Source organism: Cololabis saira, chromosome 10 (assembly GCF_033807715.1).
Source record: "Cololabis saira isolate AMF1-May2022 chromosome 10, fColSai1.1, whole genome shotgun sequence".
NCBI classification, from domain to species: Eukaryota; Metazoa; Chordata; class Actinopteri; order Beloniformes; family Belonidae; genus Cololabis; species Cololabis saira.
In genome coordinates this window covers 10,767,065-10,789,149 of record NC_084596.1, presented here as the reverse complement: position 1 = coordinate 10,789,149, position 22,085 = coordinate 10,767,065, and the positions used below count along the sequence as shown (strand labels likewise).

At 41.0% G+C, this 22,085-nt stretch overlaps 2 protein-coding genes across 2 annotated transcripts in view; one reads left to right on the top strand and one right to left on the bottom strand.

Annotated features, from left to right (window-relative positions):
- Positions 1-265: 265 nt before the first annotated feature.
- LOC133451838 (tripartite motif-containing protein 16-like) lies at positions 266-2,649 on the bottom strand. Its single transcript, XM_061730978.1, has one exon. The coding sequence runs from the start codon at positions 2,557-2,559 to the stop codon at positions 766-768; it is 1,794 nt and encodes a 597-aa protein (XP_061586962.1). The 5' UTR covers positions 2,560-2,649; the 3' UTR covers positions 266-765.
- Positions 2,650-20,876: 18,227 nt separating this feature from the next.
- Positions 20,877-22,085, top strand: part of LOC133451837 (double-stranded RNA-specific editase B2-like) — a 51,920-nt gene continuing 50,711 nt past the window's right edge. Inside the window, exon 1 of the mRNA XM_061730977.1 lies at positions 20,877-21,019. Within this exon, the coding sequence (XP_061586961.1) occupies positions 20,950-21,019 (70 nt within the window). The 5' untranslated portion in view covers positions 20,877-20,949. The remainder of the gene's footprint in view (positions 21,020-22,085) is intronic.

Here is a 22,085-nt window from a genome sequence, read left to right as displayed (position 1 = left end):
AAAACATCACTTACATCCGCTTTAAAAAGCTCGCACTGACATCTCGATTTCAAAGTAAGAGCACATCGTGAGTCACCAATGAAAGAATAAAGCACGAACGTTGACTGACCATCTACAATTTAATTGTCACACTTTAATAAAAAACACAGTAAATCTAAGGCATCAAGGCAAAATATGAAGATAAATAATAGTCAAATAAAATACACACGAACAATGCGTTTGTGTAAAAAAGGTTAAACATATGCTAAGAATAAAAACAGATTCAAATGTGAAAGTCGTTTTAATTAAAAATATAAAATTAAAAAGTCTGCTTATGATTTAATCAACCAAAACCTCACCTCCACACATTTCTCCACACATTTAATTTACATTTGGTTTAATTCTGATTATGAATACCATTAAATCATTAAATTGTGTTATATGAGAGTCTTTACAAATCAACAAGCAGTCGCAGAAATTCATTAGCATATATTAAGCAATCAAACAAAAATTACAAAAAATATATAAGCTGTATTGAATTTTTCGGATAAGTTGAAAATAAGATCATATTTTGTCACAAAAAGGTGTTTTTTTGTTAGTTGGTTTGTTTTCAAGAGTTAGAAAAGCAACTTGAAATTGTGTGTATCATTTAGCAGAATACTGTTGAACACACTGTGTGGACATATGAATTCACTGGAAAACAGCGACACCTGCTGGAGAAGATTAAGAAATTAAATGGAAGTAAAAGTTGCTCAAATTGAAGCCAGTTTAAAGTACAATTCAGCATCACCCGTCTTTCATTGATCTTTTTAACCCTTTTCCTGCCGGCTCGAGCCTACAGAACTCAGCGGTGTTTCCGATGGGGGCGCCAAGCGCCACTCCAGCGTAGAGCGGCTGAGTGAAGGTGGTCTGGACTGTGTGGAGGAGGGTCATCATGGTTTCAGAGACGCTGTAGAAGGACAGAACACCTGCTCTGTGATCCAGGTAAACTCCTATTCTGGAAGACATGGGCTTAAAATGGCTTAAAATGCGGTTGCTGGTTCTGTTATGTTTGAATTTGTAACCCCGTTTGGAGACACATAAAGCCCAAGAGTGGGCGTTTTCTCCAAACCTCTCCTTCACTGTCTTACTGTCTTTGTATTCAAGCACCACAGCAATTCCTCCCACGCCCTTCTCCACCTCCCAGTAGCAACGTCCAGTCAGACTCTCTCTGCTCAGGACCTGATAATTGGCTACACATCTGTCCGGGTGATAAGATTGATGTTGTCCTCCCATCGCATATGTCACTTTGCTGTTTCCCTCTGATAGCGACAGATTCATGTGAGCTGTGTTTGGATCCAGTGTGATTTCTTGTGACCACTCTAAGAAGTCGGCTCTGGTCTTTGGCTCTTTTGAGTGTGAAACATCAACTTCAGGGACCACCAGCGAGATCTTCATCCATTCCTCCTTCAGAATCTCCTGTACTTTGTCTCTTAGGAGTGAGGCAGCACTCTTCAACCTTCTGAAGTGCTGCAGATAAAAGGAATGGGAGATGGGGAAGTAAATAGATTTACTGAGATATGTAGCCGAGGTGCTGTTTCTTATGAATTCATTGTGGTCCTCGGTGTCTGAGAGCTGCTTCATCTCAGCGTCTCTCCTCTTCAGGTCAGTGATCTCCTGCTGCAGCTTCTCCACAAGCTCTCTGACTCGACTCACTTCAGTTTCCTGCTGGGATCTGATCTGCTGCTTCACATTAGAGCTTCTTTTCTGGATGAGAGAGATCAGCTCAGCGAAGATCTCCTCACTGTCCTCCACTGTTTTATCAGCAGACTGATTGATGGCCTCCACCTCCTGCTGAAGCAGCCTCACATCTTTCTCTCTGTCCTGGATCTTCTGCTGGACTTGTTGTCGACTCACCTCCATCTCTCTCTGCCTCTCAGTCCTTTCTGCTGCAGCTGAGACTGTGTCGTGGCCTTTATGTTCATCCAGAGAGCAGAGATAACAGATACACTTCTGATCAGTACGACAGAACATCTTCATCACCTCACCATGACAGGGGCAGACGTTGTCCTGCAGGTTTTTAGAGGGATCCACCAGCTTGTGTTTCTTTAATGGAGCCACATCATGATGAGGTTGAAGGTGATTCTCACAGTAAGAGGCCAGACAGAATAAACAGGACTTGATGGCTTTCAGTTGTTTTCCAGAGCAGAAATCACAGACCACATCTTCAGGTCCAGCATAGCAGTGATCAGCAGGAGCAGCTTGGAGTCCATTCTTCTTCAGCTGCTCCACTAAAGCTGCTAACATGGTGTTTTTCACCAGCTCAGGTCTCGGTATGAACATCCGTCTACACTGAGGACAGCTGGGGATTTTATTCTCCTCTTCTTCATCCCAGAAGTCGTTAATACATTTCATACAGTAACTGTGTCCACAGGGAATAGCCACTGGATCCTTTAAAACCTCCAAACAGATCGAACAAGAGAAGGTTTCCTGGTCCAGCTGATCCTCTTCTTGAACCACATCTTCTCTGTTTCTCAGGAAATTCAGTAACGGTTCAAGTTTTCTCTGCAGAGTTTCCACTGTACTCCAGAAGCTTGCCATCCTTGTTTACTAAACACGCTGCAGTAACCAAGGCTTATCAACTCTCACATTCAAGTTCCTGTCTGTTACACCCATCTTTAATGTGCCAGATATTTAGAGGGGAGGGGAGATTAAGGCCCCATCCACATGAGACAAACTCAGGCCTAAACGCCAAAGTATTTGATAAATCCATCGTATCTCCTAAAAAGTCTGTTTTTGGGGTCTGTAAAAGATCCTTTATGGCAGATTTCCAGAGTGGAAACATTTAATATTCAATGTTTACGAAGCTCCACGTCATAGACGTCATTCGCACTTCTCGCATGCCCGATTTTTCGCCTGTTTTCGCAGCACTAACAGGCGTGGCGTGTATTTCACAGCGTTTCAGGCGTGTTGAGAACATTCATGTTGACACACACACGTTTACTGATACGTCTCCGTACTTACAAAGAACATTTTTGAAATTATTAGCGTTTCATCTTCATGTGAGCCTAAAAATGTCCTAAAATTTCTGGATAACGTAGCTCATGCAGATGTACATAATACTACATACTAAGTTGTGGGGCTCATCTCTTGGAAGATGAGTCGGCTTACCGGGACGAGGTGAAGCAGCTGTTAATGTGGTTGCTCAGACAATAACCTTGTTCTGAACACCTCCAAAACCAAGGAGCTGGTCATGGACTTGAGGAGGAAAGCCAAAACAGACACTCAACCCCTATTCATGGCCAAATTACTGGTGCAATTTTTATTGACCTGTCTAAAGCTTTTGACCTGGTTGATCACTATTTACTTCTCGACAAACTTTTTGCTATTGGTCTTGATCAAAATGCTCTTCTCTGGTTTAATGCTTATCTCCATAATCGTCGTCAATGTTGATTTTCAGGGTCATCAGTCTGACTTTTTAATTATTGACAAAGGTGTTCCTCAAGGCTCCACATTGGGTCCACTTCTTTTTTCTATTTTTATTAATGATTTGCCGAGTATCTGTTCTAATTGTCATATCCACTTATATACTGATTACACTGTTATATACACCTCAAACTTTGATAAATTACACAATTACACCAGAGCTCTTTACAGCTTGATTTTAATATGGTTCAAGACTGGTTCCGTAAGAACAAACTCATATTGAACAAAAAGAAGTCCTGTAGCTGGTTTTCAGTACACGTCACCTCCGATCCCGTTCATCTGATTTTCATATTTATTTTTCCGATGGATCCTTTGTTAATAAAGTTGACACATTCAAATCTTGGACTTTGGATTGACCCGGAACTTACCTTTAAACCTCACATTGATTATACTGTTAAAAAAACATATGGCTGTCTTGCTTCATTTCAACTGTTTCACACTTCCTGTCAGAAAAAGGTTAATTTCTCAACTCATACTACCACTTGTTGATTATGCAGATATTGTTTATCAAAATACTCCAGATACTCATCTTAAACCTCTGACTGTATTATTTAATTAATTATATAGATTTGTGTTACGTTGTCCTTTCAGAACACATTATTGTTTAATGTTTGATTCATTGAAATGGTTGCAACCGAAATCTAGACGGCAATTTCACTGGCTTCAGTTCCTTTTTAAATGTGTTTATTTTCACTGTCCTCCATATTTAAAAGAACTCATGATTCCATATAACTCTCCATACTCACTCAGACATATGAATTTTCTCTGAATGCTCGGACTAACAGACCTAAAAACAGTTTTTTACCAAAGGCTATAACAGTGCTTAACACCGCAAATACCTTTATAAACCTTCATCTGTGTTATAGTAATGATATGCAAGGTACGTGCACTCAACACCTTTTCTTACAATCACCAAATGTGCTGCTGAATTTCAAAGTCTTTGCTCAGGGTCTCTGCAATCTACTGTTTTTTGTTGTGTCTCCTTAAGCTGCAACGGTGTGTGTAATCCTGTTGTTTTAAATGCGTCTTTTAAAGGTCTAGCCTATGACAATAAAGACAATTCTAATTCTAATTTATTTCTTTCCTTTATTTATAATATATACAGGTCTATATAAATTCACATCGTAAATAATGTTGATGTATAGATGAATACAGGGACTAAATAGTGCTTATATAAAGTTGCATATAACTGTTCCTGGCAATAATCACTCAGTTATACCACCATATATATTTACAGTATACTGTGTAAAATCCTTACTATTAATTTTTGTAACTTCTAAATAGGTCAAGATTTTTGATATCTAATAACGAGGGTCCATCTGAAAACATTATTCATTTCAAGGTTGAAGAGTTTTTTACTTCTTCCTCCTCCTTTTCGAACATGTCAAGACTGCTGCTGCTGCAAAAAAGTGTCTCTCGCAATTATTGTTTGAGTATGTTTGTCACTTTATACCAGGGGTATTCAACTAGATTCGGCCAGGGGCCACATCTGCAAAAGGACTGTATGGAGAGGGCCGCACAATTTGAAAATGTGGAGGTTTTCAAAATGTATTTTGCACTCAAAGACGAAGACTTATGTAAATATAATACATTTGTATTATACATTTGAATATATCTAGTTTACATATGAATTATGTATTAATAGTCTCCAAATTTAGTAATTGTGAATGTTAAATATAATATTCAGATAAAGAAATATTATTTTGAATGCAAGTTCATTTTGACACCATGCATTGTGCAAACTTAATGAAGTTGATATTGACCTACTTTTAATAAAACACGCCATAATGACAAAGCACCACTTTCCACCAAGATTTCCTTATTTGAATATTCTATTAAGCATTGAGCACAACCATTTTAGTCCATAGTAGCCAGTTATAAAAATATTATAAAAAAAAAAAAAAAAAAAAAAAAAAAAATTTCAACAAACACCCCCTTTTTTAAATATGACCAGGGGCCACATAAAAGCTCCTGGCGGGCCGCATGTGGCCCGCGGGCCGCCAATTGAATATCCCTGCTTTATACTGTTATCATGTTTGAAATAAAGACTTTGGAATTTAACTGAATTTGAAAAACCATGCACTGATACTCAAACCTTCTGAACAGAAACCATTTGTGCCTGTTAAGCCCAAAAATACCCTCCAGCTCTCTCTCTTGGCTGTCGGTCAACAGCTCCAATCAGACGTCCCACGCCTCCCTGCAGGGCTCAGATAGGGCCGTCCTCAGGAACGTCTCGCTTTCAGTTTCTGTAGAGAAACCGTTCAGGCAACGCTCAAACAGATAAGTGATCTTTGGGTTTGTAAGGGACGAAAATGATTGTTGTTTTTCAGATATCCAAATGAAAAGCCACAAACAGGGTTTTAGTCTGGAAAAGCCCATCATGAGGACTCTCCTCTGCTTAAAAGAAACTCTTAATCAAATGTCTCTGATAAGCTTTAGGCAAAATGCCACAGAGATAGAGTTTAAAAAGAAAGAATAACACATTTTCAAGCCAGCTTTGTGCACAGCTGCTTGTTCCTCAGGTCGGTCCCTGCACGGCACGTGACGGGGTGGTTTGTCAGAGATTAGGAATTGCTTGGTATCAACGTCATATACCCAAATAAATCCTCACCACCACAGAAGAAGTGATCTGATATGTCCCTTTGAAACATTATTATACTTTTTTGGATACTGTTAAATTATTTTAATAAGTGTAAAATAAAATGTTCTCCCTTTTTTAAAAAAAAAATACGGCACTGGTTAATAAAGTATCTCTATGCAGCAATGCCACTTCTGACCACATGGGGTCAGCACATCACGAGAAAGTTCACGTGTTAGTCCCTGGCGTCTAACACAGCAAAGTGCACCTCTAGTGGGACAAAGTGGTATTGCAGGACGTGCCGGTCCGTCCCCGCTCATTGTCAACACAGCAGGACTCTGCCCCCTTGTGGTCAGAAGAGGTGTTTCCTCATATTCTGCATGTTCTTCTGCAAGTTTGGATCTAAATATCTATCAGCCAGAAGCAACAGTATCTCAGTCCTATAAAAGTGGAAATGTGTCGTTGGCAGCAGAAGGACTTTCAGCTCCCACCGTCAGTCAAGATAAATTTGAGCGTCTGTGTCTTCAAACCAGCTGCTCATAGGAAGATCTTTAAAAAGGTCTCCAGGAAGTACCGCACCAAAGAGGATCCTTTAATTCATCCGCAGCTAAAGCTCAACACTGGATGTTTTCAGTTGATTCATGAACTGAAACTTAATGTCGGAGGGGAAAGGACCCATACCACATTAGCTCATTCTGTTCTCAGTTTGTCCTCAGTTCTTCATCCTCTTTGTCCTATTTCCCCCCTTCTTTCTTCCTCTGCCAGGTTGGTGTTCGGCAGGAGAGCCCCCACCTTAGGGGTTTTATTCTTGCCATTGTTTTTTCTTTGCTCGGGCGTCACGCTCTGGGTGTCTGAAAAGTGCCAGGAGACCGTTTGTATTGTATTAGACGGCATGTAAATAAAACTGAATTGAACTGAATCCACAGTACAAGCGTTCTGACTTTAATTGCCATTTCATTTCTGGCATTGATGCTATTAGTATTTACAGAAAATTATCTTATGTAAAAGATCACAGGTGTGTTCACTTTTTATCATACGAGAGAGAAAGCAATAAAGACAAACTGTAAGAGACTTAATTTCAGTTCTTGAAGTTCAGGCAGTTACCTCTTTTGGCCACTTGGTGTCGCCACTCTTCCATGTTCATCTGTTGCGTTTGATTGTGAGTTTTAATATATTTTAATACATTGTTGTTGTTTTTTTCTTCCTATTTCCGATATCTTAATGTGTCTTTTAACAATAAACAAATGAAAATGTACCAGACAAATCATAATACATAAATACAAATACACAACTAAGTATCTGATTGTATTCTCCACTTGTGTACACATTATTAGGGCCCGAGCACTTACAGTGTGAAGGCCCTATTGTATCTGTAGGAATTTTTATTATCCTTCTTCTGACGAAATGAGGGCCTTTTTGCCCCCCTAAACGTGCCCCAAAAGTCACCAAATTTTGCACGCAAGCCAGGCCTGGTGAAGAAATGGATATTTAATGGTTTGCATTAATGGGCGTGGCAAAAATGACTCAACAGCGCCCCCTAAAAAACTTTGTGCCTCAAGCCCCACAATACGGTTTGACGTACATGCACGAAAATCGGTACACTCCTGTATCATGTCGCAACTTAAAGAAAGGTCTCTTGGCACCATGGCTGAAACTGAATAGGAAGTCGGCCATTTTGAATTAATCGTGTAATTTTGGTGCAATTTATGCCATTCCTTCGGCAGTTAATATGGCCCGAACCGTAACGTGCACCCAGGTGTGTTATACATCAAAATGTGCGTCTCCATCCTGCGACGACGCGCATTACTTTTCTCTTTCAAAAGCATTACCGTGGCGACGCTAGACACTAAAAAGCGTGCCACCACTTCATCTGGTTGGTCCATATTTGATAGTTCCTACTTTCTGCCATAACTTTTGAATGGTTTGATATAAAGAGTCGTGGGTGGTGTCATCTGACTCGGTATTGAGTCCTTGACCTTCATTGGCCTGAATTAGCCCTGCCTCTTCTTCTGATTGGTCCATATTTGATAGTCCCTATTTTCTGCTATAACTTTTGAATGGTTTGATATTAAGACTTGTGGGTGGTGTCATTGGACTCAGTTTTGAGTCCATCACCTTAATTGGTGCAAATTAGCCCTGCACCTTCTTCTGATTGGTCGATATGTGATAGTTCAGATTTTCTGCAATAATTTTTGAATGGTTTGACATAAAGACTCGTGGGTGGTGTTATCTGACTCGGTTTTGAGTCCTTGAACAAAATTCCTGCAAATTAGCCCCGCCCCTTCATCTGATTGGTCGATATCTGGTAGTTCCTACTTTCTGCCATAACTTTTGAATGGTTTGACATAAAGCCTCGTGGCTGGTGTCATCCGCTAAATGTCCAGGCCTGAAGAATCTACATGCAAGTGTGGCGTTTTTTACCTTGAGCTTGGTTTTAGCCCCGCCCCTTCTTCTGATTGGTTGTTCCTATTTTCTGTTATAACTTTTGAATGGTTTGACATAGAGAGTCGTGGGTGGTGTCATCGAACTCGATGACATCCCCCACGACTTATTTAGCCCCGCCCCTTCTTCTGATTGGTCGATATTTCATAGTTCCTATTTTCGGCCATAACTTTTGAATGGTTTGACATAAAGAGTCGTGGGTGTTGTCGTCGTACCTTAATTGGTGCAAATTGCACGCGCGAGGGCCCGTTCATCGCTGCTTGCAGCTTTAATTTGTCTTTTGTTTGGTTATCACACTCAAATTCAAGTTCATAATACTTGCTACTTTAAGTTTAAGTAACTTCACAAAATTCTCTAAACAACTATTCAGGTAAATCAGACTAACTTGGCTCATTTAAGTTGGGACCACTTAGAAAGATAAAGTTTATTATACTTCCTATTTTTAAGTCTAAACAACTTCACAAAGTTAAGTAAATACAATTAGGTTTAAAGTAAACTTAAGTAAATATGAAATAAACTTGACTTATGATTATTAGTTGTATGTATCTAACCTTTTTAAGCGCAATCGGTTTCCTAGGTGGCCCATAACTCAGCAGCTTTTTATCTGTAAAGATTTTTTTTTATTATTGAATTGAGTTGAATCAAGTTGTATAGTAGATGAACTAGGAAGAACTATGAATTCCCTAAAGCAGAGATACATCAACTAACAGGTACTGCTTTTGCACGCATAATAGTATCTCAGATTTTAATTTTACCCAGGTTTTGATTACTGTCCGGTTGCATATTTTTGTGTATTTTGGGGGGGATGCTCTTAACAATGCTTGCAAGCTTCTCATCCTTCTCCACGGTATACTCCGTCTGTTTTAGAAAAAGTCCTGAAGCAATGTCATCATCATTACCGGCTCCATCCTGTTTCAAAGTTTCAGCACCACGGACAGAGCCTTATAGCACGACAATGTTGTATCTCTGGTTGGGTTTAACCGGCCAACATTGAATACAGACATTTGCTGCTGCTTCAAAGTCTCCTGCTGTTGAGCAGCTCATTTCCTCTGAGAAACCTAAGAAAGCTGACACCGGCTCATTTTCATTGGAAGTTCACCTATCTCTGCCGAGAGATGCACACAAGCAGAGCAAAGGGATGAAACCTGCCACCTCATTTGTGCCTTTTAAGGATTTATTCAGCCACTGTAGTAAATGTTGTCCATATTCAGTTGGTGTGCAATCTAATATTTTCCGTCTCAACTTCTAGAAGTGTAATTCATTTATTACGGCTCCCCATAAGTCCTCACTGCAGTGAAGACTATTCTTCCTGGGGTCCAACATTTCACACATAAAACAATAAAATACAATCATTACCATTAAAACATAACAAAATCTAAACAAAAATGGTCTGAGATGTAATGGAATTCAACCCTTAGATTGTTGAAACCAGCCAGAACCAAACAACAAAAAATATTCCATTTTACACACTCAGAATTTCAGAATAAACCAAGAATTTCAGAATAAACCAAATAACTAAAATTCTTGGTTTATTCGGAAATTCTGAGTGTGTTTATTCTGAATTTTTTTTGTAATCTTGTAATTTTGGAATTACGGGGAAGACGCGGTAAAGATCAACAGGCAGGTTTTTGAACCAGCACTGCCTGCATGAGGGAAATATCCTCTGTTGCCCGCTCAGCCCAGCGAACTATCCAGGGGCCACAAAGTCGGCTTTCTAAGGTCTCCTCATCAGTTATTATCTTCACCAACGTCAGAAAATATGCTGACATGTCTCTAAACCAGGACCTCATCCAGCTTCTTTAAAAGCAGTATAAGACATTTACATGGTCAACACACCGCTAAGAGCGCAGAGAAACAGTTGATAAAGAGCACAGATGCACTGGCCACTTTCTTAGGTACGGCAGACACATTTGGGCCTTATGGGGTCTTCTGGCAAGTGTTATGTGGGCCAGATGTGACCCAAGAATCAGAATTGGGCCTCATTTGAGTTAAGACGTGTTGCATGGGCCAGATTTGGTCTAAATAATGTAAGCCGGCTCTGACCAGGGGCCAGATTCACAAATATGTTCTTAAGAACAATCTTAAGAAATGTCTTAAGATCTAAAATTAAGAAGTTCATAAGAAAGTTCTTAAGTGAAATTCCTCAATATTTTCTTAAGAACCGTCTTAAGAACTGTCATTTCTTACGAATTTCTTATTTTTCCTACTTAAAGGAGCTTGAGGCCGGATTGTGGCAAGATTTATGAAAAAAATCTGTATACGTTTTAAGTTTTCTAGTAATAATGTCAGATGAAGCGTTCCAAACCCAAAAGAATGATCCTCTAGTGTATCTCTCCTTTGCCTTGAACAGGCTGTGTGCTGCAAAATGTGCTGCAATTTGGTCCCGAATTTCCCGCGCTGTCCTGCGGATGTGACATCACATGACGCTGCATGCGCGTTCTCCCCGTTCTCCCGTGCCGGCTTCTCTGTTGGCTGCAGTACCCCCAACGGCCGTCGTGGTGAAGGGTGGCGCTAGAGAGTCTCATTTCTTAAAAGGAGCCTCAAGCTCCTTTAAGATTGAACTTCTTAAAATATGTCATTGCATTGCACGCGCCAACAAACAACATGATATATATATATATATATATATATATATATATATATATATATATATATATAGGTAGTTTGCGTCTTAACCGTCAGTCACTCACTAAACATGGAGAAGGAGAAAAAGAGATGCAGGAACTTTTCATGGCAGGAGCTTGAGGTTATGGTGGATGAGATTAATGTGCGAAAAAAAATAATATTAACAGGCTCTTTGTGTTAAATAATTAATTGGAAAGTATATCTTCAAACTATGAACTACTAGTCTAAACTTGTCTAAAATGTGTTGAAAAGTGTGTGTTCTGAGGGCCACGGGAGCCCAAATGCTCTAAGACGATGCATATTTGGTCCATATCTGTTGGATTTCTCGCTGAGTTTTAGCAGCAACCCTCACCCTTCGTCAACGCACTGAAATCAAGAGCAAATGTGAGCTGAAGAAAGCTGCAAACGCCGACCAAGTCTGCGTCCAGCCGTCTTTATGAAAACTGCCTCTTCTGTGGTTACAGAAAACAGCATCTTGCATATTTCCCTCAGTCCGTCCTCTAACTGCCCACAAATCAAATCTCAACATAGCGATATGACACGAGCACAAACAGCAGCTGTGCATCTAAAAATAAAACTTAATTAAAGTTGAGAGTCGAGCACCTGATTAGCAGCGAATCTTCGCCGGAGTGCGACTCCGACTCTGCCGAACCAAACAGCGAGCCGTTTGGGAGAAGTGATACGATCTCCCGGCCCCTCAGAACTGAAACAGCCAGCAAGTATTTAATCAGCGATTCGGTTCGCCTTTCAGATATTCATGAAATCTAATCAACTTAATCACGGCGTGATCCTTATTTCACAGCGCAATGAAACTTCCTGCCTGTTAAGTCAAGCGTGTCCAGGCTGGCTCCCTTCGCACCGTCTCACCTCTAAAACAAAAACGTGGCACACAAACATGCGTGTACCCACACCCACTCTCAAGCTGCCAGTTTTAAAACTGTTTCAAGCCGCCACCTGTGTGGAAAGGATGGATCCGTCAGCGTCTTCATGTTCACTGCTGGCCTTCAGGTGTCAGCTCCTCCCCCTCCTCGCCGAGCTGCCTCTAGTTAATATCACTCTCTCAGGTCCGGAAAATTACAAGACTGTTTCAAAACTATGTTGTGAGTTTGAAGAATTCTAGTCAGGAAACTAGAGAAACTAAAGATATTTAGCTTAAAATAAGGCAGTTTTGACTAGATTTAGGAATAACAGGCTTATTTCTAAGGCTCAATTTAACTATTGCAGGGATCAATTTAATTATTAAGTTCCTCTTTCTTAGAAATGTGATTTTATTGTGACCATAAATAATACTTAACACTACTTAAAACATCATATTGGATCAACTTAAATACTTGCATTCATGTTGACAATTGAGTTAATGTAACTTAGAAATACTCAAAACATTGCTTGCCATTGTCTTTGTACGTTTTGGCCGTATAGAAACGTAATTCTTGTCAGTTGTGAGAAATAAGACCTGGAAACAGGCATTATGGCATAGAATTGTCATATTTGGTTTAATTCACCGTACGAATTTTACAGATTACTTTTGTAATATTGTATTTGACCTGGTCTTTGTACGTTTTGACCGTATAGAAACGTAATTCTTGCCATTTTAAGAATGAGATGTACCTGCTGTACTCTACTGCCCTTACATGTACTTTTTTTACAACTTGTGCTTTTTATTACTTACTTACTTATTTACTTCACACATTTTACTTCACTTTTCTTATCATTTTATTTGTTATTTACTGTTTAATTGTGTCTTGCCGCTTTTAATGTTGATGTAAAGCACTTTGAATTACCTTGTGTTGAATTGTGCTATACAAATAAACTTGCCTTGCCTAATGTAATTCTGCCAGCAGTTGGCTTAACTTAAAGATTCTAGTGGAAAACTTATTTTTTTTGTTGAGCCAATGTTTTATTTTTTAGAGTGAGGGGCTTTTTTTGTGCAACTTATAGAATCTAATAAAAGACAAAAATACAAGGTGGAAAAAGAAGTAAAAGCTGAATAGATTCTGCTTCAGGTAAATCTGGGGCAGCAGAAACGCCTCGTCGTGGTCGTGGTCCGATGTGGTTGTTTGTCTGTGAGGAGAGATCAACTCCAGGATTCTCACCAAAATGTTGAACTTTTACCTGGAAAAATAACTATATAAAGCTGGAACCCAGTGTTCCCTCATCCAGGTCCTCAACTCCGTTTCACATGACTGGATCTCCATCCGCTGACCATCAAGGTGGAAGTCTGTTACAGATCCATCCAGGTGAGTTGGAGAAAAACCTACAAGTTCCAAGATGATTTGATGTCATATCTTTGTTTATTCTCTACATGTAGGTAAATCTCCGCCGCCTGAATCGTCTGAAGAAGCTGCAGAACAGGCGCCGGCGGCTGCAGCGCTGAAATGGATCCAATGTTCGGCCTGAGGAGCGCGCAGGGGAGCCGCTGCTTTCCTATTTGCTGGGATGTTGAGCTCATTTTGGAGAGCACTTCATTCTCCCTGCCCTGTGGGGTCTTAGCCACAGGCCGCTGTACGGTACAATCTGTAAAATCTGTTTTCCATCAGACACAGTAATAGCCTCTGTGTCGCGTCTGCGTCATGCTGGAGTACAACATCTACTTCATCTCACCTTATCAGTGTGAATGTCCGGAAACAGCGGGAGGAGATGCAATACATGTTATTATTTTTGCAGCATTATATGAAATGGCTGCACGATCAAAAAGCTGCAGGTGTTTCTGCGTCACAGATGTGTGGACACGTTATAATGTTATTACTAGCTCTGCTTCTTTCCTGTGGCAGCATATTTAGATTTACATCTTAGTGCTCTCAGGTCATCTTTTCTACCTTAAAGGGGCTGCGAGTCCTGAAAGTGCAGCAAAGTTGACTGTGTTGTAGAGAGTTGTGGGTGGTGTCATCAAACTCGGTTTTGAGTACTTCTTCCGACGAAATGAGGGCCTTTTTGCCCCCCTAAACGTGCCCCAAAAGTCACTAAATTTTGCACGCAAGCCAGGCCTGGCGAAAATTTGATATTTAATGGTTTGCATTAATGGGCGTGGCAAAATGGCTCTGTAGCGCCCACTTGAAAATGTATACAATTATACAATCGAGCCCGTCGCCACAGATTGACATAGAAAAATGAAATTCGCTACACATGTACAACATGTCAAGACGCACCAAAAAGTCTCCTGGACCAATACCCTAACACCAACAGGAAGTCGGCCATCTTGAATCAAATGACCGTTTGGTGGTGTCATCGGACTCGGTTTTGAGTCCTTGACCATAATTGGTGCAAATTAGCCCCGCCCCTTCTTCTGATTGGTCGATATTTCATAGTTCCTATTTTCTGCCTTAACTTTTGAATGGTTTGACATAAAGAGTCATGGATGGTGTCATCGGACTTAGTTTTGAGTCCTTGACCTTAATTGGTGCAAATTGCACGCGCAAGGGCCCGTTCATCCCTGCTTGCAGCTTTAATTTATTTTTGTTATTGCACTATTCTGCACTTTTTGTTTTAGTTTACAATTTCATGTTTATACATTTTGTGGCACCAGTGCTGATAAGCTTTGTTTTGATCCAATGATGCAGTCAGTGAAAAGAAATATATGTCCATGTTGGAGAGAATGGACAATGAAAGAGAGTTTTAGTCTTAGACTTCTTTTTTTTGCCAAAATGTATCTGATCGGGAAAAAGTATCGGAATTGTATCGGGAGCCAAAAAAAAAGATTGGATCTGGAAAATTCGGGATCGGCACATACTCAAACTCAAGTGATCGGGAGCTAAAAAATCCTGACCGGGACAACCCTAGTCTTGAGTCTTTGTGCAGGAGACTAAGGGCCCAATCCCAATGTTCACCCTACTCACTACCACTTCACCCTCAAAATGAAGCCACAAACTTTAGGGTCCTTGTAATCTTCCCTAGGGATTGGGACACCACTTGCTATGTCACTGCGTGGTTTAAGTTCGGGTACGTAAGCGACTGCGTAGTTACGTTTGCACATACGTCACATCATATCAAGAAGCCGACAGCTAAAAGCTGTTTTAATTTCAGCTGTAGCGCTGTTAATATGCCACTTTATTACGTTTTAATATTTTTTCAGGCGTAAAAGTAACCGTTAAAATCCCCAACCCTGGGCTCAGTTTATCCAAATAACGCCTGTTAAGAAATTTGCTCCGATGTTTTCGGGGATGAGAAGAGCCGCCGGCGATTTATGGTTCCGCGTTAAATTGACACAGAGCCTACGGCGTATGTTACGCGGCGATGCGCGCCGTACGGTGCGCGTCGCCGCGTAACCTACGCCGCAGGCTCTGCGTTGGTGTAATACGGAACCATAAATCAGCCTTTATTCTGGCGAGATCTGAAAAAACTTTGCAACAACGGGCAAGCGAGTGATTATGTACATTCAGTGAGTGAATATTATGAAAGTAAAATATATATTTCTCGCTAGAAATGTAATCAAAACGCATTTTTATGCAGAAACTAACTCAAAATATTGATTTTATTCTCTAAAAATGAGAAATGTCCACCATGTTTTTTTTGTTTGATTCAGTCTGCAAATGATGACGTAAAGCATTCTGGGAAAGCCCTCGTCAGCATCTGAAATCCCTCGCTCTGAAGGGCTAGATTCATACACACTAGCCCTCGTTATGTCCAGTACCCCTACATGCAAAGAGGAATTGGGACACCACTACCCTCACGGGAAGGCGCAAAATTTAGGTGTAGGGCTGAAAAGTAGGACTAGGTGGTGTATTGGGACTGGCCCTAAGAATGGCTGTGTGGTCAGAAAATGTAAAAACAAGGTTCCCGGGTTTCCTGTTAGTGCATTCATCTGTGTAAAGTGTAAAAACGACAGGAGAACCGACACTGCTGTGCTCTCATTTACAACAAGCACATAAAGGTTGATGGCATCTGGTCCCAAACAGCACACGCCTGCATGAGGAGCACCGGACTGAGGTTACATAGACATATGAGGTTCACCAAACCAGAGAGGAGGAAGATCTCTCTAATCCTTTGAAGAGAAAGTCGTCGTCTGGAAACCTGAAAACCAGGAGATCTGAAACAGGGAAAAGGAACGAGGAGGGGGGAGCGATGAAGTGCGATGATAAGAGGAGGAAAGCGATGCTTCGAAGCAGAGCAGAGGGAATGATTTGGATCTCAGCTCGGAGGTTAAGCAGTCAGATTATCAGTTATGGGAAGGTGATTGGCAGGGATTAAACAGATGCTGTTAACTGCAGGTGAAAAAGAACAACTAGCGTTGCAGATTAGGCAAATTGAGTATTATTATGCAAAATAGTAACGTGATTAGTTTGAATTCCAGATGTTTCATCAGATTTCTGTTCAGAACTGTCAGTAAGAACTACAAAACCAAGTTTTTAACAGTTTAGCTTTAATTTGAGGCTCTTTGTAAATCTAAATTTGCCTCTCTTATCTGATCAGAATCTGTACTTAACAATGCTTGTTGTGTTGTTATATCCCTGCTTTAGTTTAAGGAGTTCTGTTCATCTTCTGGGTTTTCTGCAGAGTCATCTCGACTTCCTTCGTCTTTATTCAATTACACTTTTCCTAATCTCCTGTTTTGTGTTAGTTCTGGTTTGACTTTGATTCTTCCCTCTTTCAAATATCGCGACCAAAACGAGGCCGTCTGGGGGCTTGAGTCAGTCGCGGTCACCCGTCTTGTTTTAGTCCCTGACAATCAAAGCTGCTTGGTAAGAATAAGTCTTATTTCAAATGCCTGACTGCAAATTTCTCTTTCAGCCCAGTTAGGATTTGAAGACCAGGCTGGATAAAGAGGTTTAAGTAAAGTTTAAATACACTGTATTGTGTTTGCACTTTTCTCGTCTGGTTGACGTCTTTTAGCAGCCGCTGCTTTGTATATTTCCAGAATCAGAATCAGCTTTATTGGCCAAGTATTTTAAGTGTTTCTCTGCTCCAACACAACTAATTCACATGAATGGAGCACCAGCAAGTCAGCTAAACAACTGTTAATTTGAATCAGACGTATTGGCGAAATAAAAAATTTGCAGAGTGGTATCCCTCAAGGACCTGGATTCGGCCTCATTCACCCATCCATGCAGCACACTCATAGTCTATATCAAATTTTATATATATATATATATACACATATATATGTATATATATATATATATATATATATATATATATATATATATATATATATATATATATATATATATATATATATATATATACACATATATATGTATATATATATATATATATATATATATATATATATATATATATATATATATATACACACATAATCATATATATCAGGGCAGTGTGGGGGTTCAGTGTCTTATCAAAGGAAAATTGGAGATACGGACTGTGATGCCTGGAATCAAACCAGCGACTTTCAGGTAGGCGGATGACTCCATGTTGTAATATCTGCATGTTTAAATAAAACGTCATTAAGTGTCTCTGAGAAACCCACGTGTCCCGAGGCAGTGACTGGATCAGACACTCTTACAAGCTCAGTCAATTCATACCAGCTGTTAAGCACGGAGGTGGAGGGGTAATGATCTGGGGCCTCATTTATAAAAGGGTGCGTAGGATCTAGGGATGGGAATCGAGAACCGGTTCTTGTTGAGAACCGGTTCCCAGTGTTTCAATTCCTTGGAATCGTTTGCCTTTTTCCCAAACGATTCCCTTATCGATTCCAGTGGGCGTGAATGACGTCACCAAGCACGTTGCGCCACGTGCGCATTCGCGCCCGGCAGGAAAACACGGGGACAAAGCGGCATAAACGCTCAAAAGTTTGGTTACATTTTACCAAAAAGGATGACAACAGGGCGACAATTCTTGCAATGTGGACATTTCAACAAAGGGGGGAAACTGTTAGGGCTCGGCCAGCTGATCTGCTGGGAGCGCGGAGTCAGCCGGCGTCTGGTAAGGCTGATTTATGGTTCCGCGTTACACCAACGCAGAGCCTACGGCGTAGGGGATCGCGGCTACACGCACCGTGCGGCGCGCGTCGCCGCGTACCCTACGCCGTAGGGTCTGCGTCGATTTAACGCGGAACCATAAATCATGCTTTAGAAGAGCTGCGCCACGCGGATGAGCAGGGCGCTCCGAGCCTCCGGCAGACAGCAGAGCTCTCCTGACACAGCTGCAGCTCGTCAGCTCATCTGTGGAGAAGTTAAAGAGCTTCTACCACTAGCTTCTCCTTTCATCAGCAGGGAAGAGAATCAGGCCAGAATAGATGAATGTCACCAGCAGTGACTAAGTTTGTGGTGTTGAACATGTTACTGGACATTCTTGTGTAATTGCTACAAAATAATTTGTTGTTTTTCGTTAATTTCTACAGAAGAATATTTATTTTATTATTATTATTTTATATTAAATACATATTTTACTGTATATTACAAATCATTTTGTGGGGACCCCCTGGCACCATCGAGGAGCCCAAGGCTGGGGGCATCTTAAGACCTCATTATATTTTTTTTGTTCAAAGATATAAAAGTTTTATATCTTTGAACAAAAAAGATCGGAGAAACAAAAAAAATTGAAACAAAGAAACAATTTTAGTATCAACTTTGTTTTATTAAAACAAAGTTGATACTAAAATTGTTTCTTCTCCTTTTTTCCAAATGAGAATCGATAAGAGAATCGATAAAGAATCGAATCGATAAGCAGAATCGATAAGAGAATCGGAATCAAAAAAATCTTATCAATTCCCATCCCTAGTAGGATCCATACTAAAAGTGCAAGTGCGCCCAAAAGCCGAAAATGGCGTGCGCACAAAACAAAAATCTGGATTTATAAAACCGTGTGCACGCACACTTGCACGCAATGTTCGCTTTATAATTCACAGTCCAGCTGGAAGGTTGCGCACGTGAATTCGCCTCATAACCCGCCCTCTATACGCCCACATTATACCATAAATGGGCAATGCAAACTACATGATGACTGTATTTGCATATGAATGATCCTGCTGAGCATGCGCAGATGTTGTGGATGAGGTGGAGGCCAGGAAAACGAGATTATGTGGTGGTCACTGTAAAAGTATAAATAGTATATATGTGGTGCGATCTGAAGGTGGAGGCCAAGAGGTACGTGCGCGTGTGAAACCTTTTAAGGCTGATTTATGGTTCTGTGTTACACCAACGCAGAGCTTACGGGGTAAATGCGCGTCGCTGCATACCCTACGGCGTAGGCTCGGCGTCCATTTAACGCGGAACCATAATTTAGGCTTTACGCACGCGCGCGCATAAGGTTTCACGCGCGTGTAGAACTCATTGTATTAAAAAAATCTGTCCCTTTAGGGGCTCCGTAGAGTGGCCCGGCACTCATTTGTTCTGTCCTCAGTCACTCTACGGTTGGAAGCGGTGGGTGACGAGGAGGTTCCCGGCGTGTCCTGGCACTGCGGCTGCACCAGAGTCCTGACTGACACTGAGCTTCACACACAGAGGGACACGATCAGCGCTATTATATTATAAGTCTGATATGTGATGACATTAACAGTATGACATGAATCTGGCTTCATTTCACCACCTCAACGCCTGCGTCGCCAGTTCCCCATATCTTCAAAATGTTTGTGCACGAGGGTCAGGGTTGGCATAAAGATACACACATTTTCCCGTTAGTTTTTTCTTTTAAATCCCAACCATTGCGTAAAAAGTGGCGTCCGCATCTTTCAAGCCCTGTTTTGTGCGCACGCAAGCTTTATAAATGAGGCCCCTGGGTTTTGTTTCGTAGCCACAGAAATTTGCCGTCTGGCACTCGATGGATCGACCGCGAGTCGAGTCTGTTCGCTGGAATATTGTAGAGTTGAGCAATTCAACAATGACCCCCCCCAGGACACCAGCAAATCTATGACAGAAGAAACTTGAGGTGTTGCAGTCGTCCAGTCTGGACCTCCACGTGACTGAAATGCTTCGATCGAACCTGGAGAAGGCTGCGCCTAAACAAATTCCCAACAAATTCAAATCCTCTTAACAATATTTTTAAAAGGAATTGTTCTCACATTTGCTGACGATGCTCTTCAATATTTCATGGGTTCAGTCAGAGCTATATATTTTTTAAGGTGCTGGCAAATAACAAGTAAAACAGCTTTTAAATTACCTTTCTGTTCTTATAAACTACAAGACCATTGCCTTAACTCGCCTCTGGAGCTGTCAGTCGAGAAACTTTGTCCTTGATGGCCTCAACCTAAACAAATTCCCCAAAAAATTCCAATCCTCTTAACAATATTGTTAAGAAGATTTGATCTCACATTTGCTGACGATGCTTTTCAATATTTCATGGTTTCAGTCAGAGCTACAGTATATTTACCATTCAGACCATTTTTTAAGGTGCAAAACTGGCAAATAATAAGTAAAACAGCTTCTAAATTACCTTTCTGTTCTTATAAACTACAAGTCCATGCCCTTTACTCGCTTCTGGAGCTGTCAGTCGAGGAACTTTGTCCTTGATGGCCTCAACCTGGAAGTTGGATTGTTGGCGTTTGATAATAACCCGTGAATATTTCAACTTATCTAGGAATAGTGGTAATCATCTTTTTCCCCCCCAGATATATTCATGTGAACTCGTGCAGTTCAGAAGAAATTTCTTGGAACATAAACTCCTGCTTGTTCATTTAAAAGTACACGCTCCTGGCAGATGAGGCAGAGTTAGTCCGAGCCCGAGCTCTTCCCCTCGTCATGATGTCACAGCCTCATCAGCAGCATCAGCAGCAGCAGCAGCAGCATCAGTAGCAGCAGCAGCAGCAGCAGCAGCAGCAGCAGCAGCAGCAGTGGTGGGGGGGGGGAGTCAGTCACAGCGCCGGGCTCAGTCTGTCCAGAGCATTTACTTCACACAAGCTGAAGAGAGAAGAGGCATAAGGGACAGTACTGGGAAAACCTGCTGAAGGAGACTCGTGCAGCAGGAAGATGGAGCGATCGGACCGTGATGTGAAGGGGGCATCCAAGAGGAAGAGGAAGAGGAGGTCTAGAGGCAAAGGTGAGTCCTGCAGCTGAAGTGGTTCACTTTATCCCCATTTAGCAAGAATTATATGTCATTTTTATCAGGTGTGTAACTTTAGACCTCGCTAGTAACTTTAAAGTGTCTCTATTGATTTATTTTTCCTTCTCTGAGTGCTCATGCTCCGGACGAGCTCAGTCTTTGAGCCCATTATGAAAAACTTTACTGTTCAACTTTGCAAAGAAAAAAAAGGAAACAAAAAGAGTCGACAGGCAGACAAATGCGCTGCAACAAAAAAGATGTTTGGTTGATGCAACGATCAGCAGATTCTCCTTTTTAGATTTGATAGATAAACGAGGGTCAAGTCAGAGAGTCAGTTCAAGGAGGTTAATCATGTTGTTTCTGCAGTTAATGATAATAAACTAAACTCCCAGCCGGATAACAAAGACCTTTTTTTTAGGTTTTCAGGTTTTCTAGGTTTTTTTAGAGTTGCTCCAGTTAAAATGTGGGTCTTAAAAGTAGGTTTTTCACAAAGTTATAGGACCCCGAGTTGGGATTGAGCGGAGGATCCAAGTGTGAGCTCACAGATGGAGGTGGATTAAAATAACTCAGATAGCTGCTTTAGGGATCCAAAAGAGAAAAGGGAACCCAGGAACCTGCTGGAAATGGCTGAAAAAATGTGATGCAGGCTTGGGCAGTCAGTAACAGGTGAGAGTCGGACTGGACACAAGAAAACAACCGCTCAAAATATGACCACCACGGACGTTACACGAGTTCCCACCTTAGACCTCATCGTGTATCCAAGTCTCACAAACTCCACGGTGCCAGGACTTTATTTCAGGACTTTGGGTCAGATTCTACCGGAGACTAAAGAGAGCATGTGTGTCCATGAGGACGGTTTCTACCTTCTAGCATCATGATGTCACCAGCTCAGCCAATGGGATGCACAAGGACACCGCCTTCATTTTAAAGGCGGATATTTTCTTTGGGACCACAAGGAAGGAGAGATCAATTTCTTCTACCTTTAAACTGTTTTTTTGAAATGTATAGCAAGCATTTTCAGCGTGTAATCTTTGTGGCTGCGATTCCTCTGATTACTCCAAAT

What these genes read in the sequence shown, in the direction of transcription:
- LOC133451838 (XM_061730978.1), bottom strand. Translation starts at nt 2,559, where the DNA reads ATGGCAAGCTTCTGGAGTACAGTGGAAACTCTGCAGAGAAAACTTGAA.